The sequence below is a fragment of the Lissotriton vulgaris genome, chromosome 5 (genome assembly GCF_964263255.1).
Source record: "Lissotriton vulgaris chromosome 5, aLisVul1.2, whole genome shotgun sequence".
In the NCBI taxonomy this organism is placed as follows: Eukaryota; Metazoa; Chordata; class Amphibia; order Caudata; family Salamandridae; genus Lissotriton; species Lissotriton vulgaris.
This window is the reverse complement of record NC_141693.1, coordinates 106,494,667-106,519,135: the sequence shown is the minus strand read 5'-3', so window position 1 is coordinate 106,519,135 and position 24,469 is coordinate 106,494,667. Positions and strand designations below refer to the sequence as shown.

The window sequence follows — 24,469 nt, the reverse complement described above, 5'->3', positions numbered from 1 at the left end:
CTAACGTCATGGCTATTCATCCCCACAGGTGAGTAAGAGGGATTATATGGCTAGATGCTGTAGGTCTTCAGAGAGTAAAGGACTTTGACTACCTTGGCATTCGCCTGTCTAATGACAGCTCATGGGCTAGCTAGATTTTAAAGAGCACCCTTACCCTAACCCACAGGGCAGCAGCCATACTGAAATTTGCAAGTAACATTCCATATCTCCCCTTCTCGAAATATGGGGAGCTCAAGCGGTGGCTGCTGCAACTTATGAGGCTGAAGCTTGGGGTTACTGTAAAGCAGATTCTTTGGGATTTGGTGAAAATAATTGTTGGCGTTTTTAAGAAGGCTCTAAAACCTCCCCAAAGCACCCCTTTAATTGTAAAACACGACCTGTATATGCATCCCATTACTTCTGAGGCCAGATTGAAACAAGTCCTGCACTGGATAAGAATCTGGATTACTCCAGAGTTGCACCATGACAGGAATGCCCTTAGTGACATTCTGAAGAAACAAATTCTGCGACCAACACTCTCATGGCTCAAACATGTGAAAGAGACATTAGTGACACTGAGCTCAGATGACCTTTGGTTCAATCCTGTTTCCATCTCTTTCAGCTCGACCTAATTGGTTAAAACTCGCTTTTGGGAATAAGAAGTCATGTGGAAACTAGCTGAAATCGTTGTTAGCATCAGCTGAAGCCATTTTGTTTTTGGCAGCCATTTTAGTTAGCCATGTGCTTTCTCCCTCTTCACTGCTGCCTACCCTTGCATTCTGCTTGAGTCATCAGTTACAGTTAACTCCTTCAGCATTGAGCCAGAGCACTGCACATGCTCATAAAGGCCTGTAGCTGCCAGAATGCACCTGCTCTTAGAGTAACTGTCAGGCTATGTTAACTGATGTCAGCAACTCTGTTACTCCTCCTACTTTGTTGACTAAGTATTTTCTGTTAGTCCATGTATGTGTAATAGCTATTCTTGTGTATACTTGTACCGCCTCTTTTTGAGTCTTCATGCTAACTCCGCAATAGACTGGCAATAAAAGCACCTTGGTTTCTGTACTCCTTGGATTGCCTCATACAGTGGCCTGAGGGTACCGTATTGACGCAGTTTACCTCATGTGAGGTTAATAAATGTATTCTCTTGATATTACAGCTTCCATGCCAATTTCTTCTTTGTTGGTTTAAGGATCAGAGAGCCCCTAAAAAGGCTTGGTATTCTACAGTCGGAGATATGATATGCTCCCAAAAACAGGGTTCCCTGACAGATAGATTCCTGAAGATGAAATTAGTCCCAGGATTTGACCTCTTTATGGATACAAATGAACCAACTTTTACAAAGGATCTCTATATTCGATTTAGACTGGGTACCTTGCTACTTGCCAGCTTCACTGCCAAGAGCCTGGCCAATGGGACTAAAACCTGTCAAGCCTGTCTTAGGGCAGATGAAACAGATGAGCACCTTTTATTTTTCTGTCCTGTATTTAGACGTCAGTGAAACCATTGGATTGTGCTTCTCTGCAGGAGTCAGGGAGTTTGACAGTGGAAGATTCCACTGAGACTCTGTAGATAGGATACCTCTTCCTACACAATATTCTCCATAGCAAAATATCTCAAATCTGCATGGCCCATCCAATCCAGGCAACACCAACGGGGGATACTTGGTCTGAGTTAAACTTCTCTGGGCCATGGTTAATTGGACAAAGTGTCTTCTCCAGTTGAATTTGTTATTGATCAGTTTTAAGAATTGTAACCTGTATTTTATATGTCCTCAGGCCATATGGCTATTTTACTATTGGGTAATCCTCATGAGCTGAATTAAAAAAATATATTTTTATGATTGTACATAAAGCGCTATTGAGTGAATTTTATTTACGATACCTTATCCTTTTTTACTGATTCTTTGTCAAATAACCCTGAAACTTTGTAAAAATGTTTTTATATCATATGTATTATTGTGAAAATTACATGTAATATTGAAATATATAATGTGGATTGGTGCTTCCAAGGTCTTTGACCGAAATAAAGTGATTTAAACTAAATGAAACAATATTCCTAGCCTCGACATTCCGTAGTACAATCATTACAGTCTGTAGATTTGACAGTGCTCCCTATGCTCTTTAAAGGCAATCAAAACACAATACATTTGGGCTTTGTACCAGCACATGCCTTGAATAGTCGAACTGAACCTTCTCAAACATATGCCTTAATAGGAATATCAAACACAACATGAGGTGAAAGGTATGCTATGCCATTGATATAGGCATTATGAGATCTTTCCAATTGATCCAAGGCGCCTGTGCAAGTCTTACCGCTGCCGTGCGGTCCACCTCGTTTCGACTGCTCAGAATGAAGCAAGCCTCAGCATCATCCATCCTGAAACACACAAGGGAGGTAGATTATGCATCAAGTGCTAGGAAATGTTCCTAATTACAATTCCATGCTCTTTGTGGAAATGTTGGCAAGATCAATTTGGTTCTAGAAATCCCAATAATGAAAATGCTGACGTCACCCACTGTTTAATGTCTGCATAAAAAATATAAAGAGTATTAAGCATGAATATGAAACAGACCAGGATAGCGGGGGAGGGTATCATGACATGCCTGCTAATTTTGTGAACGTTTGTGAGACACGATATCTAGAGACAGGAACAGCTCACATATTAGATAAAGTCTGCAAAATTGATTTCTAAAATAAGGGGCATATGTATGAAGCCCAGTTCCCGTTCGCAAACGGGCTGATTCTCAGAATCTGCCCATTTGCGAACAGGAAAAATCCTTTTGGGATGTATCATTCCAAAAGGCCCTCGGAAAATTGGGAATCGCAAAATTTGTGATTCCCTATTTTGCGAATGCATTTAAGGAATCACAAATTGTGATTCCTTAAATGGGATGTAGAAAGCACCCAAGTTGTGTGATTTTTCCTTAAGAAATTGCAAATTACCACCAACTTCAAGTTAGTGGTAATTTGCGATTTCCTTGAAAAATTCACTTTTTGGCATTTTTCAAAGTGCAATGTGGCGCGCATACATGCCCGTAGAGGCATGTAAGTGCGCCACATGTGCACACATGCTCATTTCAGGAGTGCGAAAGTCAAAATTGAAGTGTGGGAATCGCACTCGAATTGTGCTCAAATGTCATATGTTCACAAAGTAGGTGGTGCTGCTAAAGTTAACCCCCTGGGCCCGGGGTTGAATAATCTGGCCAAGCGTCACTGCCTTCGAGAGTGAGGTTCCTTCAACGCACTCGATAGGATATGTTCATTGGATTCATTCAAATGACAATTTTCTTCAGGTTTTATCCATAGACAGTTTATTTTCTGTTATACGTTGGTCTGCACATTATTTCATCATAATGTTTCAAAACATATATTTTATTCCGCCCAATGCATTTCGGGCATTCGTCCTTCTTCAGGGGGCTTGTTCCTGCAAAGTAACCAATTGTAACACACAATCAATTCGTATGCCAGTGGCATAAACCATCTAAACAACTTTATCGTCATGCCAGTGCGCGTGTTGATCTGAAAACATGCGGTAGACGTAAGGTGTCTGCAACACAGAGAGGTACAATGTATTAATCAACACACAGATGCCCTATAGAGAAATAACTAGATGGGCAATAACAAAGAGACTCGGTAAGGGTTACTAGATAGAGTCAGATCCAGATGACAGGTATAGAAATAGACACACTGACATGTCTCCGACATGCGTGGGACGATAGCACACGAGATGCACAGGTGAATGAAGCATGTAGGCTCGACCTATGTAGAAGGGTTACCCGTGGAAGGGTGGAGAGAGGACTGCCTGCTCCATTGATGGTAAATATACAGGAAGATGCTCATGATTGATTAGTAAGTTCAGAAATTGATCATCATTCGAACATTATGAATAAATGTATTCCCTATCCCGTCATCAGTATGATCGATTACGTTTGGTGAAATTGCCTGCTTGCGTTTTCAGCATGAATTCCCACAACAGATTAATGTTTCCATGCCACGTTTGGCACCTCCAATAAATAAGGCGCAGTGACACAATCCTCCCCCCTTCGCAAACTCGCACTGAAGTGCACGGAGCCCCTGGGTGGGATATATTTGAGCAGAACCGTTTGTTGATAAGGTCAGATTCAGGGTGTCAAGTCCTGGAGGTGTGTTAGCATTAGCAGTACCTTTCCTTTATAAGAAGTAACACACGGGTAAGACATGAAGGGTACTCAAGAAACTCTCTTCAAGGTAAACAAGACCGGCAGGCGAATGAACCATCATGAGCACTAGCACAGATGCTGAGATTGGCTGGAACCATCAGAAATATTAAAATGCTGGTGTCACCTGCTGTTTATTGTCTGCATCAAAAATACAATGAGTATGAAGCATGGAATTGGTGAAGGAATATTGCCTGAGTAAAATTTAAAGTACAATTGTGTAATTTGTTTCATTTTGGTAATTCCTCATTACTTGAAATTCCCAAAATTACGCCATTAGTCTACTTATAATATGCATTTGTTGTAAAAATGCACAACAAACACACTGGAACCCCAGCTGTTCTTTGCAGTGCTCTTTTTCAAATGCACTCTTGTGTCAAAAATTGAGGCTAGGATAACCTTCAAATGGGAGCAGGTAGGAATATCGAGTTTGATGTCTAAACAATTGCAATTTAAAGCTCTCTTTAATGGTAAAGTCGGATATCAAGCCACAACTTTGAAAATGCCACTTTTAGAAAGTAACAAGAAAAACGATGAAAGAATGCACTCCTTTCCTTTAATTGGTAGAAATTTATCAAACTTAATGGAAAAATTGCAATAAATCAATGCGTGCAACTAGTCGGTGATCTGTCCCAATGATCACAGTTCTCTCAAAGAATAACCAAGAAGGAACGTAATTGCGCTCCTGTCTGTCGCACTACGAGAACAGGAATATTTCCATATCATAAACAACTTTTTTCCTCTTTCATTTCTCAATAATCCTTGTATTCACAGTGAACCAAACAGTAATCAAAACCTTCATCCAAAATGTATCCATACATCCAACATCACAGCGAAAACAGCGTAATTGCAGCATGATTCATTTACTGTACTTAATCAAATGTCTTCTGCATGCCCTCCGGGCCATCAACAGCGACACGTTGGAATAAATCATACTCAAAAAATAGGCTCATCAAAGGTATTCATTTCTTATCACCCAATGTATTTCAGGCCACATGGGCCCTTCGTCAGGGGTCACTGAAATGGATAATAAAACAGACATCTGAACCATCTGTGCGCAAAATGCTGCCCACGTTAAAAATTGAAAATGAAATAAAAAGGTGAATAAAACTACCGATCATTTTGCCCTCTATTCACCCTTGCTAACAGTCATAAACGTGAATTACAAGTGCTAATTCTATCCCTCCACCCCGTCATCACTCGCCCAAACTCAGGATTACAATTAATCCAACACATGACATGAAAACTAAATAGGAGCTAAATCATAATCCCAAAACCTTGCCCGTACTCCCATTAGCGCCATCCCACAGTCAACCCATCTGTAAAAACTTCCACTTCAACTAGTACCAACTCTTCTAGTGCAATATAACTTCTAAACTACTAAATCACCTTCCAAGCCGAAACCGGCAGCCTCATCGTAACGAGCAACTTCATTAATCACTGCCAGCATTCAGTTTGACTCAAGCCTTTCCAAACATACTTTTATAAACATGTGCACTCCAAGACACAGGTGTGTTTAACCCCCATGACCTAATCCAGTGGAAATTCAAATGTTTAAAGGGACAGCTTACAAATTTGTTTAGTCAAAAGCAAAAACTAAAAACAATCCCCCTTTAACACCATCGCTGCTGATGGTATTCTCCCTCTATGCTGACAATCATTGATTCCCATTGTTCATGACGAGCTCAGCTCGTCATGAGCATCGAAGGGGTTGAACACCATGCATTCACCTCTTGTGGAGGCTAAGATCTGGATAAGCCAACCCACTGGTATGGACAAAGTTCCATAACACTCCCCTTCAAGCCCCTCTCCTAATTCACAATTACTGGGGCTCTTGTCCTCCTGGGGGTGAAGGATGTGCGGGTGAGCCCCTGTCCTGTCCCATCATTCCCTCTTTGAAGGCCAGTGTGGCTACTCCACTCCCATTCTGCCATTTGCTCCGCAGATGTAGATCTCCTCCTCTTCCTCGTCCTTTGTCTCTATGCATGTTACTTCGCACCTCATCAGAGCAGTTTGGCTCATCCTGGCAAAGGTTTGCCAGTCAGGAGAGGCTGCTGGAAGGCAGGATTTTAACATCAGAAAAGCAAGTTCTATAACTTCTTTTCTGTTATAGATATAATAAATCTAACCTTGGCAAGTTGTTTGATTTTTTCTAACATTTGAATACTGTAAGTATGTTTTTAGCTCACTCCTATCAATAGTTGTACTGTATTAAAGTATTTTCCATGTTAGCCTATCGAGCCGATGTGCTACAATGGGGAAAACAAAATTGGAAGTTTTTCCCTGACCAGGGATTATAAAACTTCTTTTAAAATGTCCCTCCTTATGGTTGCAAGGTGCTCTACCCCTCGAGCACTTAGGTGAGACTTTTAGGGTGGCTTATATGTAAAAATAAGGTAGTTTAAGACTTAGGAAATACCTTTAATTCCAAAGTCGAATTTGCATATACTTTACTTTTAAAAGCAGCCTGCAAAGCATGGTTGCCTTTAAAATGACAGCAGGCAACACAGCAGTGCCCACTTAAGTGCATTAAATCTGCTAGGCCTTTAAATCTACATGCCCTACCATATACTAGTATACGAGGGGCTTACAGGTAAGTTGATATACCAATTGTAATTACAACAAATTACTGTAAACCTTTTTCACAGAGCACTGGCCCTGGGTCTGGCCAGCAGAGCCCAGGGCACAATCAGAGTCAATTACTACCAGTAGCCGTCAAACAACGAGGGTGATCAGGGCAAAAAGGATGGCTTTCTCACAGTGTTACCCCCTTGAGCATGGAAATATGGTGGTGAACAACCGTTACAACGAAACTTTTACAACGCAGTGCCTTTACAACGCGGTATTTACAACGCAAACCATTACAACGCATTGCGCTGGGGGGCGCTCTAGGATAGGGAATACGTTTAATTTACTATCCAACACCTTCCCTAGTGTCCACGGGGACTGGTGTTGGAATAGCAAATTAAACTTTTCACTATCCAGCACCCCAAAGCGCTATGCGTTGTAATGGATTGCGATGTAAAAACCGCGTTGTTAGAACCGGCTGTCTCTAGTTGGCACAGGTATACACTTCTGACAAATAGGGACACACCTTTTCTAGTCAGGGCAAGGGGATCACACCCTTTGATAACCCCTGCTCACCCCCTTGGTAGCTTGGCAGAGCAGACAGGCTTATCTCAGAGGCTGTGCGTTAAGCATTTATGACCACATACAGTAATAAAGTGAATACACTACAAATGGACACGACACAGTAGTATTATAAAAATAAGGATTTTTATATAAGGCTTAGCACAAGACCAAATAACGACAAAAATGTACACAATCTTAATAAATACTCTTGAAAGGGAAAATAATAGTTCAAATGTAGTTTCTTCTTTAGCACAAAGTCTTTCGTATCAAAATAAACTCTTCTTCCTGGAAACACATTTCTTGGCAACAATGTAACCCACACGGGAGGTACACGACGTCGAGGCAAAGTTAATCCAAAGGTTCGGCGTCGACCGCGAGGAGCGCTACGTCGAGCCCGGAGTCACACGGACCCCCAACAACACAGTACCTTGGAAAATGAAGCACACGATGATCAGCGGCGTCGAGCAATCCGGCGTCGCGTCGTCCGTGTCGATCAGGCCTCCGTAGTCGTAGATGTCGATGATGATGTTGCAAGTGTGAGCAGCGCTCACGGCCTCGAGAGGGCTTCGAAGTCGATGCGATCAGCAGCGGTGCAGACACGAGGTCCCTTGGAGCTTGAGCCGAACTCACTACTCACTGGCGTTGCTGCTGGCGTCGATCGGGCTCGGCGTCGAGGAAGCGGGACACTAGAGCCGTTACTCACTATGTCGAGCTGGATTCGGCGACGTCCTTCGGCGTCGAGATTGCTGGATTCTTTCAAAGGTGCTGGATTCACAGGTTCCAGCAAATAGCACTTTAAGCAGATGAAGTCCTTTAGCCCTGTGGCTTCAGCAGGAGACTGGCACTCTTCCAGTCCTTGGAGATTTTCTTAGCAAAGCGTGAGAGTACACACACAGTTCCTCTCTCCTGGTTCCTTGGCAAAAATAAAGAAGCAATGCAGGATTCCCCCCCAGCAAACAGCACACTGGCAGCAGGGGTAGGCAAGTCCTTGGATCAGCAGGCTTCTTGTCCTTGGTTTCAGGGTTCCTTGTCAGAAGTGATCTAAATTATTGGTTCAGGGGTCCTTCTCTTATACCCCTTTTTGGCTTTGATCCCTTTGTCCATGCAGGGGGATTTCCCAACATCCTTGGTCTGTTGTGGGTGGAGCCAGGCAGAGGCACCTGGCCTATTCACTGAGCAGGGCTGGGTCCTTAGACGCCCAGCAGGAGGTGGAGCCAGCATTGCCACTGGCAGGAGCAGAGCTATCGGCCTCCTGGTAGGAGGTGGGGCCAGGATCGTCCCTGGCAGGCACAGAGCCATCAGTCGCCTGGCAGGAGGTGGAGCCAGCATTGTATCAGGCAGGGCAGGCTATCAGAAACTACTCTCCCCCTACTCTCAACGCAAATGTCCCACTCATCCCACACTGACTCATCAGATCTCGGGAGCCACCCAGCTCCTGTCACACACACACCAAACCAGCAGAAACCAGAAATAGTTAGACAAGAAAATAGCCACTTTCTAAAAGTGCTATTTTCAAACCCAGAGTCCAAAAACCATCCACACAAACGGATGCGTAATTAAACCCCGAGTTCAGGGATACCAAACTCGACATTGCACCATGCTCCCCGAGCCAGTTAGGATTATAGCATTAATAACCCAGGCAGCCCATTCTAACTAATGGAGGGCAGGTTACCTTACAATAGTGAAAAACAAATATGGCTGTAATTCACTATTAGGACATGCCAACTTGGTCGGGCCTGTCCTACCTTATGCTTACAACGCACCCTGCCCGTGGGCCTACCATAGGGGTGACTAACATGAAGTTAAGGGAAGGTTTAGGGACTGGCAAGTAGGTGTACTTGCGCAGTCAGCGTGACAGTACTAGACTGCACGTGGGTCTGGCAATGTCAGACCCTCAGACATACTTTTCCTAGGCCGCTCTTGTGGGTGGCACAACATGTGCTGCAAGCCCACGAGCGGCATTTGTATTTACAAGCCCCGGCACTCCTGGTGCACTAGACTAGGGACTGACAGTAAACCAAATAAGCCAAACATGGAATTCAATCGATACAGTATTTTAACATAGGGAGCGCTTGCACTGTGGCACTGATCAGCAGTGGCACAGTGCCCAAAGCATTATCCAGCAAAAACATTGTAAACAGTGGAGGCACACAGAAAAAATGGAGGAGAGACTCAAGCCAATGATGTCAGGTCTAACACGTGTCCCCTCCAGCTGAAATGTGGGGAGAACTACCCTTGACCTAGGGAGTCCTCTTCACTAAGGCGGAAAAATCTGGACAGACCATCAGCATTGGCGTGATCTGTACCAGGGCGGTGTTCCACGGTAAAGTCCATCCCCTGTAGAGAAATGGACCACCTCAACAGTTTTGGATTCTCACCCCTCATCTGCATCAACCATCTGAGGGGCCTGTGGTCTGTCTGAACCCGGAAGTGAGTCCCAAACAGGTAGGGTCTTAGCTTCTTCAGCGCCCAGACCACAGCAAATGCTTCTCTTTCTATCGCACTCCACCTTGTTTCCCTGGGAAGTAACCTCCGGCTGATGAAGGCTACAGGCAAGTCTCGGCCCTCTTCATTCACCTGAGCTACAACAGCCCCCAAGCCATGCTCTGAAGCGTCCGTCTGGACAATAAATTCTTTGGAAAAGTCGGGTGCCTGGAGTATAGGTGCTGTGCACATTGCAGTTTTCAGGGTGTCGAAGGCCGTTTGACAGGCATCAGTCCAGATCACATTTCGTGGCTGCTTCCTGGAAGTCAGCTAAGTCAAGGGGTGCACAATGTTACCGTAATCCTTGACAAACCTTCTGTAGTAACCAGTGAGTCCTAAGAAGGCTCTCACCTGAGTTTGGGTTTTGGGTGGCGCCCAAGCCAGGATGGTATCAATCTTGGGTTGCAGGGGGGCAACCTTGCCGCTCCCTACTTGGTGCCCCAAGTACACCACAGAACACTGCCCAATCTGGCACTTACTGGCTTTGATTGTGAGGCCTGCTCTACGCAGAGCCAACAACACTTCCTGGAGGTGGCGCAAGTGTTCCTCCCAGCTGGCGCCGAACACTGCGGTGTCGTCCAGGTAGGCGGCACTGAAATCCTCCAGTCCAGCCAGGACCTGGTTGATCAACCTCTGGAAGGTGGCAGGGGCATTCTTCATCCCAAAGGGCATCACCCGGAACTGGTAGAGCCCATCTGGTGTGGAGAATGCTGACCTCTCTTTTGCCGCATCGGTTAAGGCGATCTGCCAGTACCCAGACATCAGATCAAACGTGCTAAGGTACAGTGCAGCCCCCAACCGATCGATGAGCTCATCAGCTCTGGGGATGGGGTGCGCGTCAGTCTTCGTGACTGAATTGAGTCCTCGGTAATCCACGCAGAACCGAAGTTCTGGTGAAGCACCAGGCGCTGCAGCCTTCGGGACCAAGACCACTGGGCTGGCCCAAGGACTGCTAGAGGACTCAACCAACCCTAAGGCAAACATTTTGGAGACCTCCTCCTTAATGTATGCTCTGACCTTGTCAGTCACCCTGTAAGCCTTGTGCTTCACAGGAGGGCTGTCTCCGGTGTCAACATCATGGACACACCAATGAGTGACACCCGGAACAAGGAAAACAGGTCAGGGAATTGCCCCAACAGTTGGCGACAATCCTGCTTCTGCGCAAGGGTCAGTGTGTCAGAGAGGACAACACCATCCACTGACCCATCTTGCTCTTTAGCACACAGGAGGTCAGGAAGAGGCTCACTCTCCTCCTCCATTCCAGCATCTGTAGTTAGGAGCATGCCCACTTCGGACCTTTCTAAGTGGGGCTTCAACCGGTTGACATGCAGGACCCTCAAGGGGTTCCTGGGAGATTTCAAGTCCACCAAGTAGGTGACATCGCTCTTCTTCTCCACAACCTTAAACGGTCCAGTCCACCTGTCCTTGAGCGCACAAGTTTCCACAGGGGACATGACCCAAACTTCCTGACCAGGCTGAAGCTCTACCAGAGTGGCATTCCGGTCGTACCAACGCTTCATCTCCTCCTGGCTGGCCTCCAGATTTGCCTGAGCAAGATCTCTGAAGCGCCGAGTCTGGTTCCTAAAGGCCAGCATGTAACTGTATACATCCTGGGGAGGTTTCCTGGGAGATTGCTCCCAGCTTTCTTTGACCAGACTCAAAGGTCCTCTTACCGGGTGACCATACAAAAGCTCAAAGGGGCTGAACCCTAGAGACTTCTGCGGCACCTCACGGTAAGCAAACAACAGGCATGGCAAGAGGACGTCCCATTTCCGCCTCATTGGTTCTTCAAGACCCATGATCATGCCTTTAAGGGTCCGGTTGAATCTCTCAACCAGCCCATTTCCTTGAGGGTGGTAAGGAGTGGTGAACTTGTAGGTTACCCCACACTCCTTCCACAGAAACGTCATATAGTTGGAAATGAAGTTGGTGCCCCGGTCTGACACCACCTCTCTGGGGAACCCCATCCGGGAGAAAACACCCATCAGTGCCCGTCCCACCACGGGGGCTGTCACTGTTCGGCGAGGGATGGCTTCCGGGTACCGTGTGGCATGGTCCACCAAGACCAGGATAAACCTGTTGCCCGGGGCTGTCTTGGGGTCCAGGGGCCCAACAATGTCAATCCCCACCCGGTCAAAGGGGGTACTGACCACTGGAAAAGGTTGGAGGGGAGCCTTCTGCTTCCTTCCGCTTTTCCCACTTGCCTGGCAAGTGTGACAAGTCTTACAATGGATGTCTACATCCCTTCACATCTGAGGCCAATAAAAATGGGTGACAAGCCTGTCAAAGGTCTTGTCCTGTCCCAGATGTCCAGCTAATGGAACGTCATGAGCCAAACCCAGTAGGAAGGCTCTGAAGCACTGGGGTACCACCAGCACACGGGCTGACCCAGGCTCAGCAGCCTTAGGCTCGCTATACAGGAGGTCGTTCTCCCAGTAAACAAAATGTGACCCTGACTGATCACCTGAGGTTTGGGCTGAGGCCTGCTGCCTCATACCCACAAGACAAGGGCACACCTTTTGTTCTGCACAAAATTCCTCCCTGGAGGGACCACCATCCTGCTGCCAGTGGGTCAGCTCGGGCAGGTCTCCCAGTTCGGCAACTTGTTCCCCTGTGGGCTCCAGGGCATCCCCCTCAGGGTCTACCTCCTCCAGGACCACGGGAACGATGGAGGCGGGTTTCCCGCGCCTCCTGCCTCTTCTCTTCACAGCTGGGTCCTGGGCCATACTTTCAGGCTCCGGGACCCCATCAACACCCTTACTTGCTGTCATGGATCGAGTGGTTGCACACACCCACTCTGGCACACCCAACATTTTCAGATGTGTCTCCCTCTCCACCTTAGCCCAAGGGAAGTCTTCTAAATCATTGCCCAGGAGACAATCAACAGGCATGGCGGGCCTTACAGCAACTTGAAGAGTGCCTGAAACTCCCCCCCATTCAAAGGAAACCTGAGCTACCTCACACTCTTTCTGGGAGTTGTCAGCAGCTATCACAGGGTAGAATGCGTGGGGAACCACCTGCTCTCTGGACACCAAGTGACACTTGACAGCTGTCACACTCGCTCTGGTGTCTCTGAGAGCTTCCACTCTATGGCCTTTAATGGTCACCCACTGCCTATATTTCTTAATGTTACTAGGCAGAGGGGGTGGAGGTACCATTTCCATGTCTCCTAGTGAGACCAGGGACATCTCTGCGGGACCCCTCCCACCAGGGACAACCATCTCCTCCCCTCCCAGGGCTACACTCGCCAACTGACGGGGGGGTGCACGCGGCGGTGCATTCGAATTCTTCATGGGACACTGGGGGTCATAATACCGGTGTCCCACCTGCCCACAAACGTAGCAGGTCAGGGGGCCCCTATGAACAGGTTTACCTGTCAGGGCTCCCGGCTTCTTCTCAGGGGGAGGCTGGGAACCCTTCCCTTGGTTCCCTTGGGGATTACTTTGGGGCCCTTTCAGGGACTCCTTCTGTTTGCCCTTGTCCCCCCCACTCTTCTGCTGGGGACCCTGCCCACCTTTGGCTGAGTCTCCCACTGGACCCTTGTGGACCCTGGTACTGACCCAGCGGTCCGCCTCCTCAGCAAGTTTTCTAGGGTTAGATATCTTGCTATCGATAAGGTGCTAGCGCAGCTCTGGAAAACAGTTATTAGACAAATGCTCCCAAGCAAACAAATCATAAAGAGCTTCATAACTTTCCACTTTGCTGCCCTTTACCCAACCATCCATGGCTCTGCAAAAATAAGACACATATTCAACCCACGTCGTACCAGGCAACTTCTTACATTCTCTAAAAGCTTGTCTGTACTTCTCGGGGGTTAGGCCATACCGCAACATTAAAGCATCTTTCATATGAGCATACGACATACTATCCTCAACAGGCATGTCTAACAGGGTATCTCTCCGCTCATTCACAAAGCGACCCCACAACCCCGCTCCCCAATCCTTCTCAGGGACCCGGTGGGCCAACAATGCTAACTCATATGCTTTAAACCATTGACCAATATCTTCATTCCTATAATAATCTTTGATCACATCTTTGGGAAAATAAAACCTACTTTCTGCAGGCACAGATGGGATGCTGCCACCAGAGGGATTCAATTCGAACTTCTTAGCCTGGATGTCCAATTCCCTCAACTTGGTATCACGCTCCAAAGCTAACTTCTCTCTTTCAAAATCCAACCTTTTGGTCTCCAAATCAGCTTCTCTCCTACCTCTTGCATTTTCTAACTCCAACTGCCCATTTATCTTAAGCCTTGCCATTTCCATGTTGTATGCTCACTCTTTCGCCCTTTCTTCTCTTTCTTCAGGGGAAAGGCCTTTGGAGGAAATACTGCTACCGGGAGAGGACACAGGCCCATTCACTGGCGCCTCCTCATCCCCTTCCCCTGGCGGTACCACCACCGCATCAGAGGGATCTCTGGACTCCAACCAGGCCTCCAATGCTTTGAGATAGTTTTCCTTAATCTTGAGGCCTTTGGTAGGAACTTTAAACTGCTTGCAAAAGGATTTCAGCTGATTTAACGTGTAATCCTCGATCTTGCTTCTATCGAATTCCTCCACAACAACAACAGGGGTAGTGACTCCGGTGTCACTCATGGTCAAAACTGGCAGTGTTCGAAAAATCAAGCTTCAGAAAAGCGGAGAACAAAAATAGGATCCTTCCAAATTAGATTGTGGCTGCGCTATGGTCTGCTTTCACTATGTAGCGCACACTAATCACTGCACATGGGTCATAAATGCAAAGTTCAAATCCTCACCGCTGACCCACCAATGTTAGAACCGGCTGTCTCTAGTTGGCAGAGGTATACACTTCTAGTCAGGGCAAGGGGATCACACCCTTTGATAACCCCTGCTCACCCCCTTGGTAGCTTGGCAGAGCAGACAGGCTTATCTCAGAGGCTGTGCGTTAAGCATTTATGACCACATACAGTAATAAAGTGAATACACTACAAATGGACACGACACAGTAGTATTATAAAAATAAGGATTTTTATATAAGGCTTAGCACAAGACCAAATAACGACAAAAATGTACACAATCTTAATAAATACTCTTGGAAGGGAAAATAATAGTTCAAATGTAGTTTCTTCTTTAGCACAAAGTCTTTCGTATCAAAATCAACTCTTCTTCCTGGAAACACAGTTCTTGGCAACAATGTAACCCACGCGGGAGTTACACCACGTCGAGGCAAAGCTAATCCAAAGGTTCGGCGTCGACCGCGAGGAGCGCTACGTCGAGCCCGGAGTCACACGGACCCCCAACAACATAGTACCTTGGAAAATGAAGCACACGATGATCAGCGGCGTCGAGCAATCCGGCGTCGCGTCGTCAGTGTCGATCAGGCCTCCGTAGTCGTAGATGTCGATGATGATGTTGCAAGTGTGAGCAGCGCTCACGGCGTCGAGAGGGCTTCGAAGTCAATGCGATCAGCAGCGGTGCAGACACGAGGTCCCTTGGAGCTGGAGCCGAGCTCACTACTCACTGGCGTTGCTGCTGGCGTCGATTGGGCCCGGCGGCCGGTGTCGAGGAAGCGGGACACTGGAGCCGTTACTCACTATGTCGAGCTGGATTCAGCGACGTCCGTCGGCGTCGAGATTGCTGGATTCTTTCAAAGGTGCTGGATTCACAGGTTCCAGCAAATAGCACTTTAAGCAGATGAAGTCCTTTAGCCCTGTGACTTCAGCAGGAGACTTGCACTCTTCCAGTCCTTGGAGATTTTCTTAGCAAAGCGTGAGAGTACACACACAGTTCCTCTCTCCTGGTTCCTTGGCAAAAATAAAGAAGCAATGCAGGATTCCCCCCCAGCAAACAGCACACTGGCAGAAGGGGTAGGCAAGTCCTTGGATCAGCAGGCTTCTTGTCCTTGGTTTCAGGGTTCCTTGTCAGAAGTGATCTAAATTCTTGGTTCAGGGGTCCTTCTCTTATACCCCTTTTTAGGTCTCGCCTGTCGATGCGCATGCGCATCGAGCAAGGCGAGAGTATTGCGAGTTATCCACTCTTTATCTGCACTGCAAGGAATCGTGGCGATTCCTTGCAGTGCCCGTGACTTTTAAGGTCAATGCGCATGCGCATTAAGCTTATGCGCATGCGCATTGACCGTAAAAGTCACGGGCGCGTGCACGTCCGTGTTTGTTTACCCTTGCCTACTCTCTCTCTCCCCTCTCCGCCCCCGTTCCGCCCCCTCCCCTTCCCGCCGTGTCGCATTTCTCCTCCCCCCTCCCCTCTCTTCCTTCCTTCTAACGCCGTGTCGCACCTCTCCCCTCTCCGCCCCCTCCCCGCTCCGCCCCCTCCCCTTCCCTCCGTGTCGCATTTCTCCTCTCCCCTCTCCGCCCCCTCCCCTGCCCGCCGTGTTATTTGTTTATTCCACCAAGCTCCATACTGCAGCAATCAGCTTTTCCATAAATCCCAAACTGAATTATACGGGTGCCCAGTTCGAAGGCCTTTCCATACATCCTTCTTTCAAATGCCAGCTGGTGCAAAATATGACAGGGCGATTCTATGATGGCCTGCAGGCATCTGAAGTGCACACAGGAAATTGCGGACCCAAACCAATGCAAAACCTCGACAGTTAAACATCCAACAGAGGTCTCCTCCTCACCAGGGGTCTCCTCGCTCACTACCCAGGTCTATAATCTGCAGACGCCATTGTGCCGACACAACATGATGGTCTACCCTGGATTCGTTCAGCGAGCCATAAAAGCACACTTGGTTCTTTCTCCTACATTCACCCCACACTCTCGCTATAACCTGCAGGGTGTGATGCACACTGATGTCGCACCTCTCCCCTCTCCGCCCCCTCCCCTTCCCTCCGTGTCGCATTTCTCCTCTCCCCTCTCCGCCCCCTCCCCTGCCCGCCGTGTTATTTGTTTATTCCACCAAGCTCCATACTGCAGCAATCAGCTTTTCCATAAATCCCAAACTGAATTATACGGGTGCCCAGTTCGAAGGCCTTTCCATACATCCTTCTTTCAAATGCCAGCTGGTGCAAAATATGACAGGGCGATTCTATGCTGGCCTGCAGGCATCTGAAGTGCACACAGGAAATTGCGGACCCAAACCAATGCAAAACCTCGACAGTTAAACATCCAACAGAGGTCTCCTCCTCACCAGGGGTCTCCTCGCTCACTACCCAGGTCTATAATCTGCAGACGCCATTGTGCCGACACAACATGATGGTCTACCCTGGATTCGTTCAGCGAGCCATAAAAGCACACTTGGTTCTTTCTCCTAAATTCACCCCACACTCTCGCTATAACCTGCAGGGTGTGATGCACACTGATGTCGCACCTCTCCCCTCTCCGCCCCCTCCCCGCTCCGCCCCCTCCCCTTCCCTCCGTGTCGCATTTCTCCTCTCCCCTCTCCGCCCCCTCCCCTGCCCGCCGTGTTATTTGTTTATTCCACCAAGCTCCATACTGCAGCAATCAGCTTTTCCATAAATCCCAAACTGAATTATACGGGTGCCCAGTTCGAAGGCCTTTCCATACATCCTTCTTTCAAATGCCAGCTGGTGCAAAATATGACAGGGCGATTCTATGCTGGCCTGCAGGCATCTGAAGTGCACACAGGAAATTGCGGACCCAAACCAATGCAAAACCTCGACAGTTAAACATCCAACAGAGGTCTCCTCCTCACCAGGGGTCTCCTCGCTCACTACCCAGGTCTATAATCTGCAGACGCCATTGTGCCGACACAACATGATGGTCTACCCTGGATTCGTTCAGCGAGCCATAAAAGCACACTTGGTTCTTTCTCCTAAATTCACCCCACACTCTCGCTATAACCTGCAGGGTGTGATGCACACTGATGTCGCACCTCTCCCCTCTCCGCCCCCTCCCCGCTCCGCCCCCTCCCCTTCCCTCCGTGTCGCATTTCTCCTCTCCCCTCTCCGCCCCCTCCCCTGCCCGCCGTGTTATTTGTTTATTCCACCAAGCTCCATACTGCAGCAATCAGCTTTTCCATAAATCCCAAACTGAATTATACGGGTGCCCAGTTCGAAGGCCTTTCCATACATCCTTCTTTCAAATGCCAGCTGGTGCAAAATATGACAGGGCGATTCTATGCTGGCCTGCAGGCATCTGAAGTGCACACAGGAAATTGCGGACCCAAACCAATGCAAAACCTCGACAGTTAAACATCCAACAGAGGTCTCCTCCTCACCAGGGGTCTCCTCGCTCACTACCCAGGTCTATAATCTGCAGACGCCATTGTGCCGACACAACATGATGGTCTACCCTGGATTCGTTCAGCGAGCCATAAAAGCACACTTGGTTCTTTCTCCTAAATTCACCCCACACTCTCGCTATAACCTGCAGGGTGTGATGCACACTGATGTCGCACCTCTCCCCTCTCCGCCCCCTCCCCGCTCCGCCCCCTCCCCTTCCCTCCGTGTCGCATTTCTCCTCTCCCCTCTCCGCCCCCTCCCCTGCCCGCCGTGTTATTTGTTTATTCCACCAAGCTCCATACTGCAGCAATCAGCTTTTCCATAAATCCCAAACTGAATTATACGGGTGCCCAGTTCGAAGGCCTTTCCATACATCCTTCTTTCAAATGCCAGCTGGTGCAAAATATGACAGGGCGATTCTATGCTGGCCTGCAGGCATCTGAAGTGCACACAGGCCCCAAAGGAGAGGAAAATAAACGCTGAGATTATCCCCAGAGCATTCAGATTCCTCATTGAAATTGCGGACCCAAACCAATGCAAAACCTCGACAGTTAAACATCCAACAGAGGTCTCCTCCTCACCAGGGGTCTCATCGCTCACTACCCAGGTCTATAATCTGCAGACTCCATTGTGCCGACACAACATGATGGTCTACCCTGGATTCGTTCAGCGAGCCATAAAAGCACACTTGGTTCTTTCTCCTAAATTCACCCCACACTCTCGCTATAACCTGCAGGGTGTGATGCACACTGATGTCGCACCTCTCCCCTCTCCGTCCCCTCCCCGCTCCGCCCCCTCCCCTTCCCTCCGTGTCGCATTTCTCCTCTCCCCTCTCCGCCCCCTCCCCTGCCCGCCGTGTTATTTGTTTATTTTACCCGCCGTGTCTCTGCTGCTTCCCCCTGTCCTGTCTCTCCTCCTCTCTCTCTATACCCTCCCCCTCCTCCCCACCACTCCCATCAAGTCCCTCTGGCCCTTCCCTCCTCCCCGGACCCCTTCTCCCCTGCCCCCTCCACCCTTTCTTGTTCGGATTTGAGGTTGAACTGCGTTTGCTCACGCATTTTTTGCTGTTTGTTGCTTTTTGCTTTACTATGAGGTAAAGCACAGGGCTGAGTTGGTTTCTAAAGTCTCCTGCCACATTGCCGCCTCCTCCCCTCCCTGCAAGTGCATTTGTCGTGTTGTCGATTGTCGTGGTACACACTCACACGAGGTCAAGTTCTGATAATTTTAACGTTGTAATTTGCACATCTCCGCCTAAAGCGCCTTTTACTATTTCCACAGTAATTTCTTTGTTACATCAGTTCTGCTTTGTCCAGCTCTTTTGAAGAGGTCAGGTGTTTCTCTTCTTTCTTGATCTGCCTCCTTGTTTGTAAATATCTCTTCACGCATGTAAGCTCGGGTGAAATGCTGTTACCGGCTGTTGTGCAAGTTAGTCTGCTCTTTTAATTTGTGTGGATTTTGAAGTCTACCCACATAATACAAAGTTACATTTTGCTGTAATCAGGAGGTTCTCTGGGAAATGTTGGCATTTTGGCAGTTTTATTTATCCTGGTATTTGCTACAGAATCGGGAAATTCCTGGAATATTTGAATACTGCTTCTTTCGGGTGTGTTTTTGTGTAGCCAAGCAGCTGTTCATCACCCCACCCAGAGGAGACTTCGAACAGATCTTCTGTCCCAAAGTAAAGTGTTGATTGTCAGGGCAGGACTGGGGAACCAAAACCTCACTCACCCTCAACCCCTCACCCTCAACCCTCACTCACCCTCAACCCCTCACCCTCACTCACCCTCAACCCCTCACCCTCAACCCCTCACCCTCAACCCCTCACCCTCAACCCCTCACCCTCAACCCCTCACCCTCAACCCCTCACCCTCAACCCCTCACCCTCAACGCCTCACCCTCAACCCCTCACCCTCAACCCCTCACCCTCAAACCCTCACCCTCACTCACCCTCACTCACTCACCCTCAACCCCTCACTCTCACTCACTCACCCTCACTCACCCTCAACCCCTCCCCCTCGACCCCTCCCCCTCAACCCCTCACTCCCCCTCAACCCCTCACTCACCCTCAACCCCTCACTCACCCTCAACCCCTCACCCTCAACCCCTCACTCACCCTCACTCTCACTCATCCTCACTCACCCTCAACCCCTCACCCTCACTCACCCTCACTCACCCTCACTCACCCTCACTCACCCTCACTCACCCTCACTCACCCTCACTCACCCTCAACCCCTCACCCTCACTCACCCTCACTCTGACTCACCCTCACTCAGCCTCAACTACTCCCCCTCACTCCCCCTCACTCTCACTCATCCTCACTCACCCTCAACCCCTCACCCTCACTCACCCTCAACCCCTCACCCTCACTCACCCTCAACCCCTCACCTTCAACCCCTCACTCACCCTCACTCTGACTCACCCTCACTCAGCCTCAACTACTCCCCCTCACTCACCCAAAACCCCTCACTCACCCTCACCCTCACCCTCACTCACCCTCACTCACCCTCAACACCTCACCCTCAACCCCTCACCCTCACTCACCCTCACTCACCCTCACTCACCCTCACTCACCCTCACCCTCAACCCCTCACCCTCAACCCCTCACCCTCAACCCCTCACCCTCAACCCCTCACCCTCACTCACCCTCACCCTCACCCTCACTCTCAACCCCTCACCCTCAACCCCTCACTCACCCTCACTCAACCTCACCCTCACTCACCCTCAACCCCTCACCCTCACCCACCCTCAACCTCATGCTAAAGATTTACAAAAAAACCCATAAACAATTCTAAAAGCACTAACTCTAATGCTGCGAGACCTATTGCATTTCTAATGCTTGTTGGCTTTGATCCCTTTGTCCATGCAGGGGGATTTCCCAACATCCTGGGTCTGTTGTGGGTGGAGCCAGGCAGAGGCACCTGGTCTATTCATTGAGCAGGGCTGGGTCCTCAGACGCCCAGCAGGAGGTGGAGCCAGCATTGTCACTGGCAGGAGCAGAGCTATCGGCCTCCTGGTAGGAGGTGGGGCCAGGATCGTCCCTGGCAGGCACAGAGCCATCAGTCGCCTAGCAGGAGGTGGAGTCAGCATTGTATCAGGCAGGGCAGGCTATCACAAACTACTCTCCCCCTACTCTCAACGCAAATGTCCCACTCATCCCACACTGACTCATCAGATCTCGGGAGCCACCCAGCTCCTGTCACACACACACCAAACCAGCAGAAACCAGAAATAGTTAGACAAGAAAATAGCCACTTTCTAAAAGTGCTATTTTCAAACCCAGAGTCCAAAAACCATCCACACAAATGGATGCGTAATTAAACCCCGAGTTCAGGGATACCAAACTCGACATTGCACCATGCTCCCCGAGCCAGCTAGGATTATAGCATTAATAACCCAGGCAGCCCATTCTAACTAATGGAGGGCAGGTTACCTTACAATAGGGAAAAACGAATATGGCTGTAATTCACTATTAGGACATGCCAACTTGGTCAGGCCTGTCCTACCTTATGCTTACACGCACCCTGCCCGTGGGCCTACCATAGGGGTGACTAACATGAAGTTAAGGGAAGGTTTAGGGACTGGCAAGTAGGTGTACTTGCGCAGTCAGCGTGACAGTACTAGACTGCACGTGGGTCTGGCAATGTCAGACCCTCAGACATACTTTTCCTAGGCCGCACTTGTGGGTGGCACAACATGTGCTGCAAGCCCACGAGCGGCATTTGTATTTACAAGCCCCGGCACTCCTGGTGCACTAGACTAGGGACTGACAGTAAACCAAATAAGCCAAACATGGAATTCAATCGATACAGTATTTTAACATAGGGAGCGCTTGCACTGTGGCACTGATCAGCAGTGGCACAGTGCCCAAAGCATTATCCAACAAAAACATCGTAAACAGTGGAGGCACACAGAAAAAATGGAGGAGAGACTCAAGCCAATGATGTCAGGTCTAACACGCGTTGTAAAGGCATTCGTGGTAAAAGCATGCGTTGTAACGTCATACATCCAAATATGTTGTGCCCAATTCACAAAGACCTTTTTCTGCTACAAAGGTATGTTTACTACTGAAAATGGCTTCGTTTAAGCCTGTCAGGTGTTCACAAATGACTCTTAGCAGATGCAAATGGTTTTACTATTATTAGTCTGTTTTGTCACAAGCACTGAGAACTCTCATGCAAGCGGTAGGATGTGGGAGGAACAAAGCTTGGTTTCCCATCTAAGCTGGTGGATGGCAGCAAAATTTTACTTTTGCACATTCAAGATCCCTTTCCAGTATGAGAAAGCGTAAACTATGCGCAACTTCACATGAGGGGATAGGGTGTAGCAAAGAAATAGGTAACCCAAAAAAGTCTCATGAAATGTGCAATAGCACGCCTGGAAACCTGCAACTGGCATGGCTTTCACGACATACTAATATTACATCAGTTTGTGAATAATAAAAAAGATGTAAAAGTATATTCAGGAGGCAGTCTTGTAATACAGCCTGTACTCTTGCACCTTTTTATGTGAAGATGGCCCATTGCTCTCAGTTCAATCATTTGCTGATAAGATCTTGGGTGCATGTCAAGGGTCAACATTGGGTGATTGCATGGGAATATGTGCATTCATTATTTTGACCAGATCAACCAATTCAGTACTGGCTCTTAAACGCCCATATCTGTTTTTCTAAAAAAATAATCGAACTAGCTGGATGTTTGTATTATAAGGTATTTAGTATACAAACATCCAGCTAGTTCGATTATTTATTGATTATTCAAACTGGATTCAAATAAGAGCGCATCTGCTGCCGTCTATGTAAAATGTTTATGATTGGCACAGGAGAGGCCCTCGGGCGCGAGAACTGACCGTGATGGTGTACATTGCTCGCTCCACGCGCCATGCCACCTCCGTTTAGGCAATGTCGCGGATGCGATAAAGGCACTTTTCTCGCACGGTGCAGTGTCACGCGCCGACAGGGCACGATGGATCCGTTTAATATACGAGCCGCTTCCTTCCATGGCGTCGGCGCGCGCCTGCGGCCGGCTCGGCAGGTCTCATCATGGTGCCCCGGTGGGAGTTGTGCCAGCGTCACGCGCTCCGTGAATTACGATACCCGGCTCTGGATCCGACTATAAAAAATAAATTGCTTTGGTGGGAACAGATGGAAATCAAAAATTACAGTTCATAAATATGTTGGGCAAACGCTTATTTTCAAATGTCAGCACACATTTGGAGGCAGAATAGCCCATAATTTCTCATCGCTCGATAAATTGTTAGAGGCGCGCGATCAACGGGTACAGAAGACAGTAAGGAATATGTGTGCAGCTGTATGCCTGTGAATTCACAGGAATAGCAGAGGGGTGTCCAGCATCTGGTAGGACAGGCAGGAGCCACGCCAGATGTTCAGGCTCTCCACAAAGGTTAACATTTACAAATTATGATGGGGTCTGTTCTTTAAAAAAAAGTCAGAAATCAGCAAGTTTCTGGCATGGGTGCAGATTTCGAACTTTAAAAAAAAAAGTCACAAATGTTTTACAGGTTAGGTCTGCACAACTGAGACTGTCACATGTTTCCAGTCATACTCCGATACATTTTTTGTTTATTCCCACCAAAAATGATGTGTATTTTTGCATGAGATAATTTGCAGTGTCGGCGCAAAATACAGTTGCCATACTATTTTTTCTCTTCAGAAAAAAAAATCTCTGGGGAACCACCTTCTTCTTAACACCTTCTAGTTGTAGGAGGTTATACCTTCACACACTACAAATTAGCTGACTTATCTTGCCCTTGACAATGCCACAGACTTGATTTAGAGTTTGGATGGCAAGGTACAACGACAATGGTGCACCCTGCCTGCAAATGTGTTGGTCCACCCACGCATCTTTGGGTCAAACGGACAGCCACGTTTACACTGAAGGAGTTAAATGTACTCCTTTGGCATAAACCTTTCTCCAATGGGCTGAGGAAGTACAGGCGCTGGAGGTCAACCATCTGAGTGTCCTCCCAACTTATAGAGGGTTGTTGTATATCTTTTTTGTACTGCCTCACTTCAAGGAATACCCTAGCAGTGAGGGATAGAAAACAACAAGCATTGGTAAATACATTAGGTTTCGCCTATGTGATTAATAATACGTTGATTTTTGTTGTAAATTGTAGCTTGGTGAGCAGTTGTGTAATAACATAACATGTGTATTTGTAAAGCACACATTCGCCCCAGCAACGGGCATGTGGGCACTGAAATAACAGATGTATATTGTTACCTAACTCAATGGTACTCATTTTATCAACCTCAAATGGATGAAAGGCTTCGGGGACCCATGGGGATTTGAACCTGTGACCATCAGGTCGAACACAGGCCCCCGCAGTGGCTGCATTAGTCCACTGAGCCACCAGACCTGGTAATGTAAGTTTCTGAAACTTTGTTAAAGTGTTATGGTTTACAATTACAATAGCCTAATGGAAATATCAAGCAGTGTGCAGGCTGCGATACAATTTAGTGTGTTTAACAAGAGGAAGGCCCATGGTTAAAGGCTTCG

At 48.1% G+C, this 24,469-nt stretch overlaps 1 protein-coding gene across 1 annotated transcript in view; it reads right to left on the bottom strand.

Moving 5' to 3' along the window:
- Nucleotides 1-24,469, bottom strand: part of KCNT1 (potassium sodium-activated channel subfamily T member 1) — a 1,005,890-nt gene that overhangs the window by 308,789 nt on the left and 672,632 nt on the right. The window contains exon 13 of the mRNA XM_086920997.1: nucleotides 2,295-2,358. Within this exon, the coding sequence (XP_086777123.1) occupies nucleotides 2,295-2,358 (64 nt within the window). The remainder of the gene's footprint in view (nucleotides 1-2,294; nucleotides 2,359-24,469) is intronic.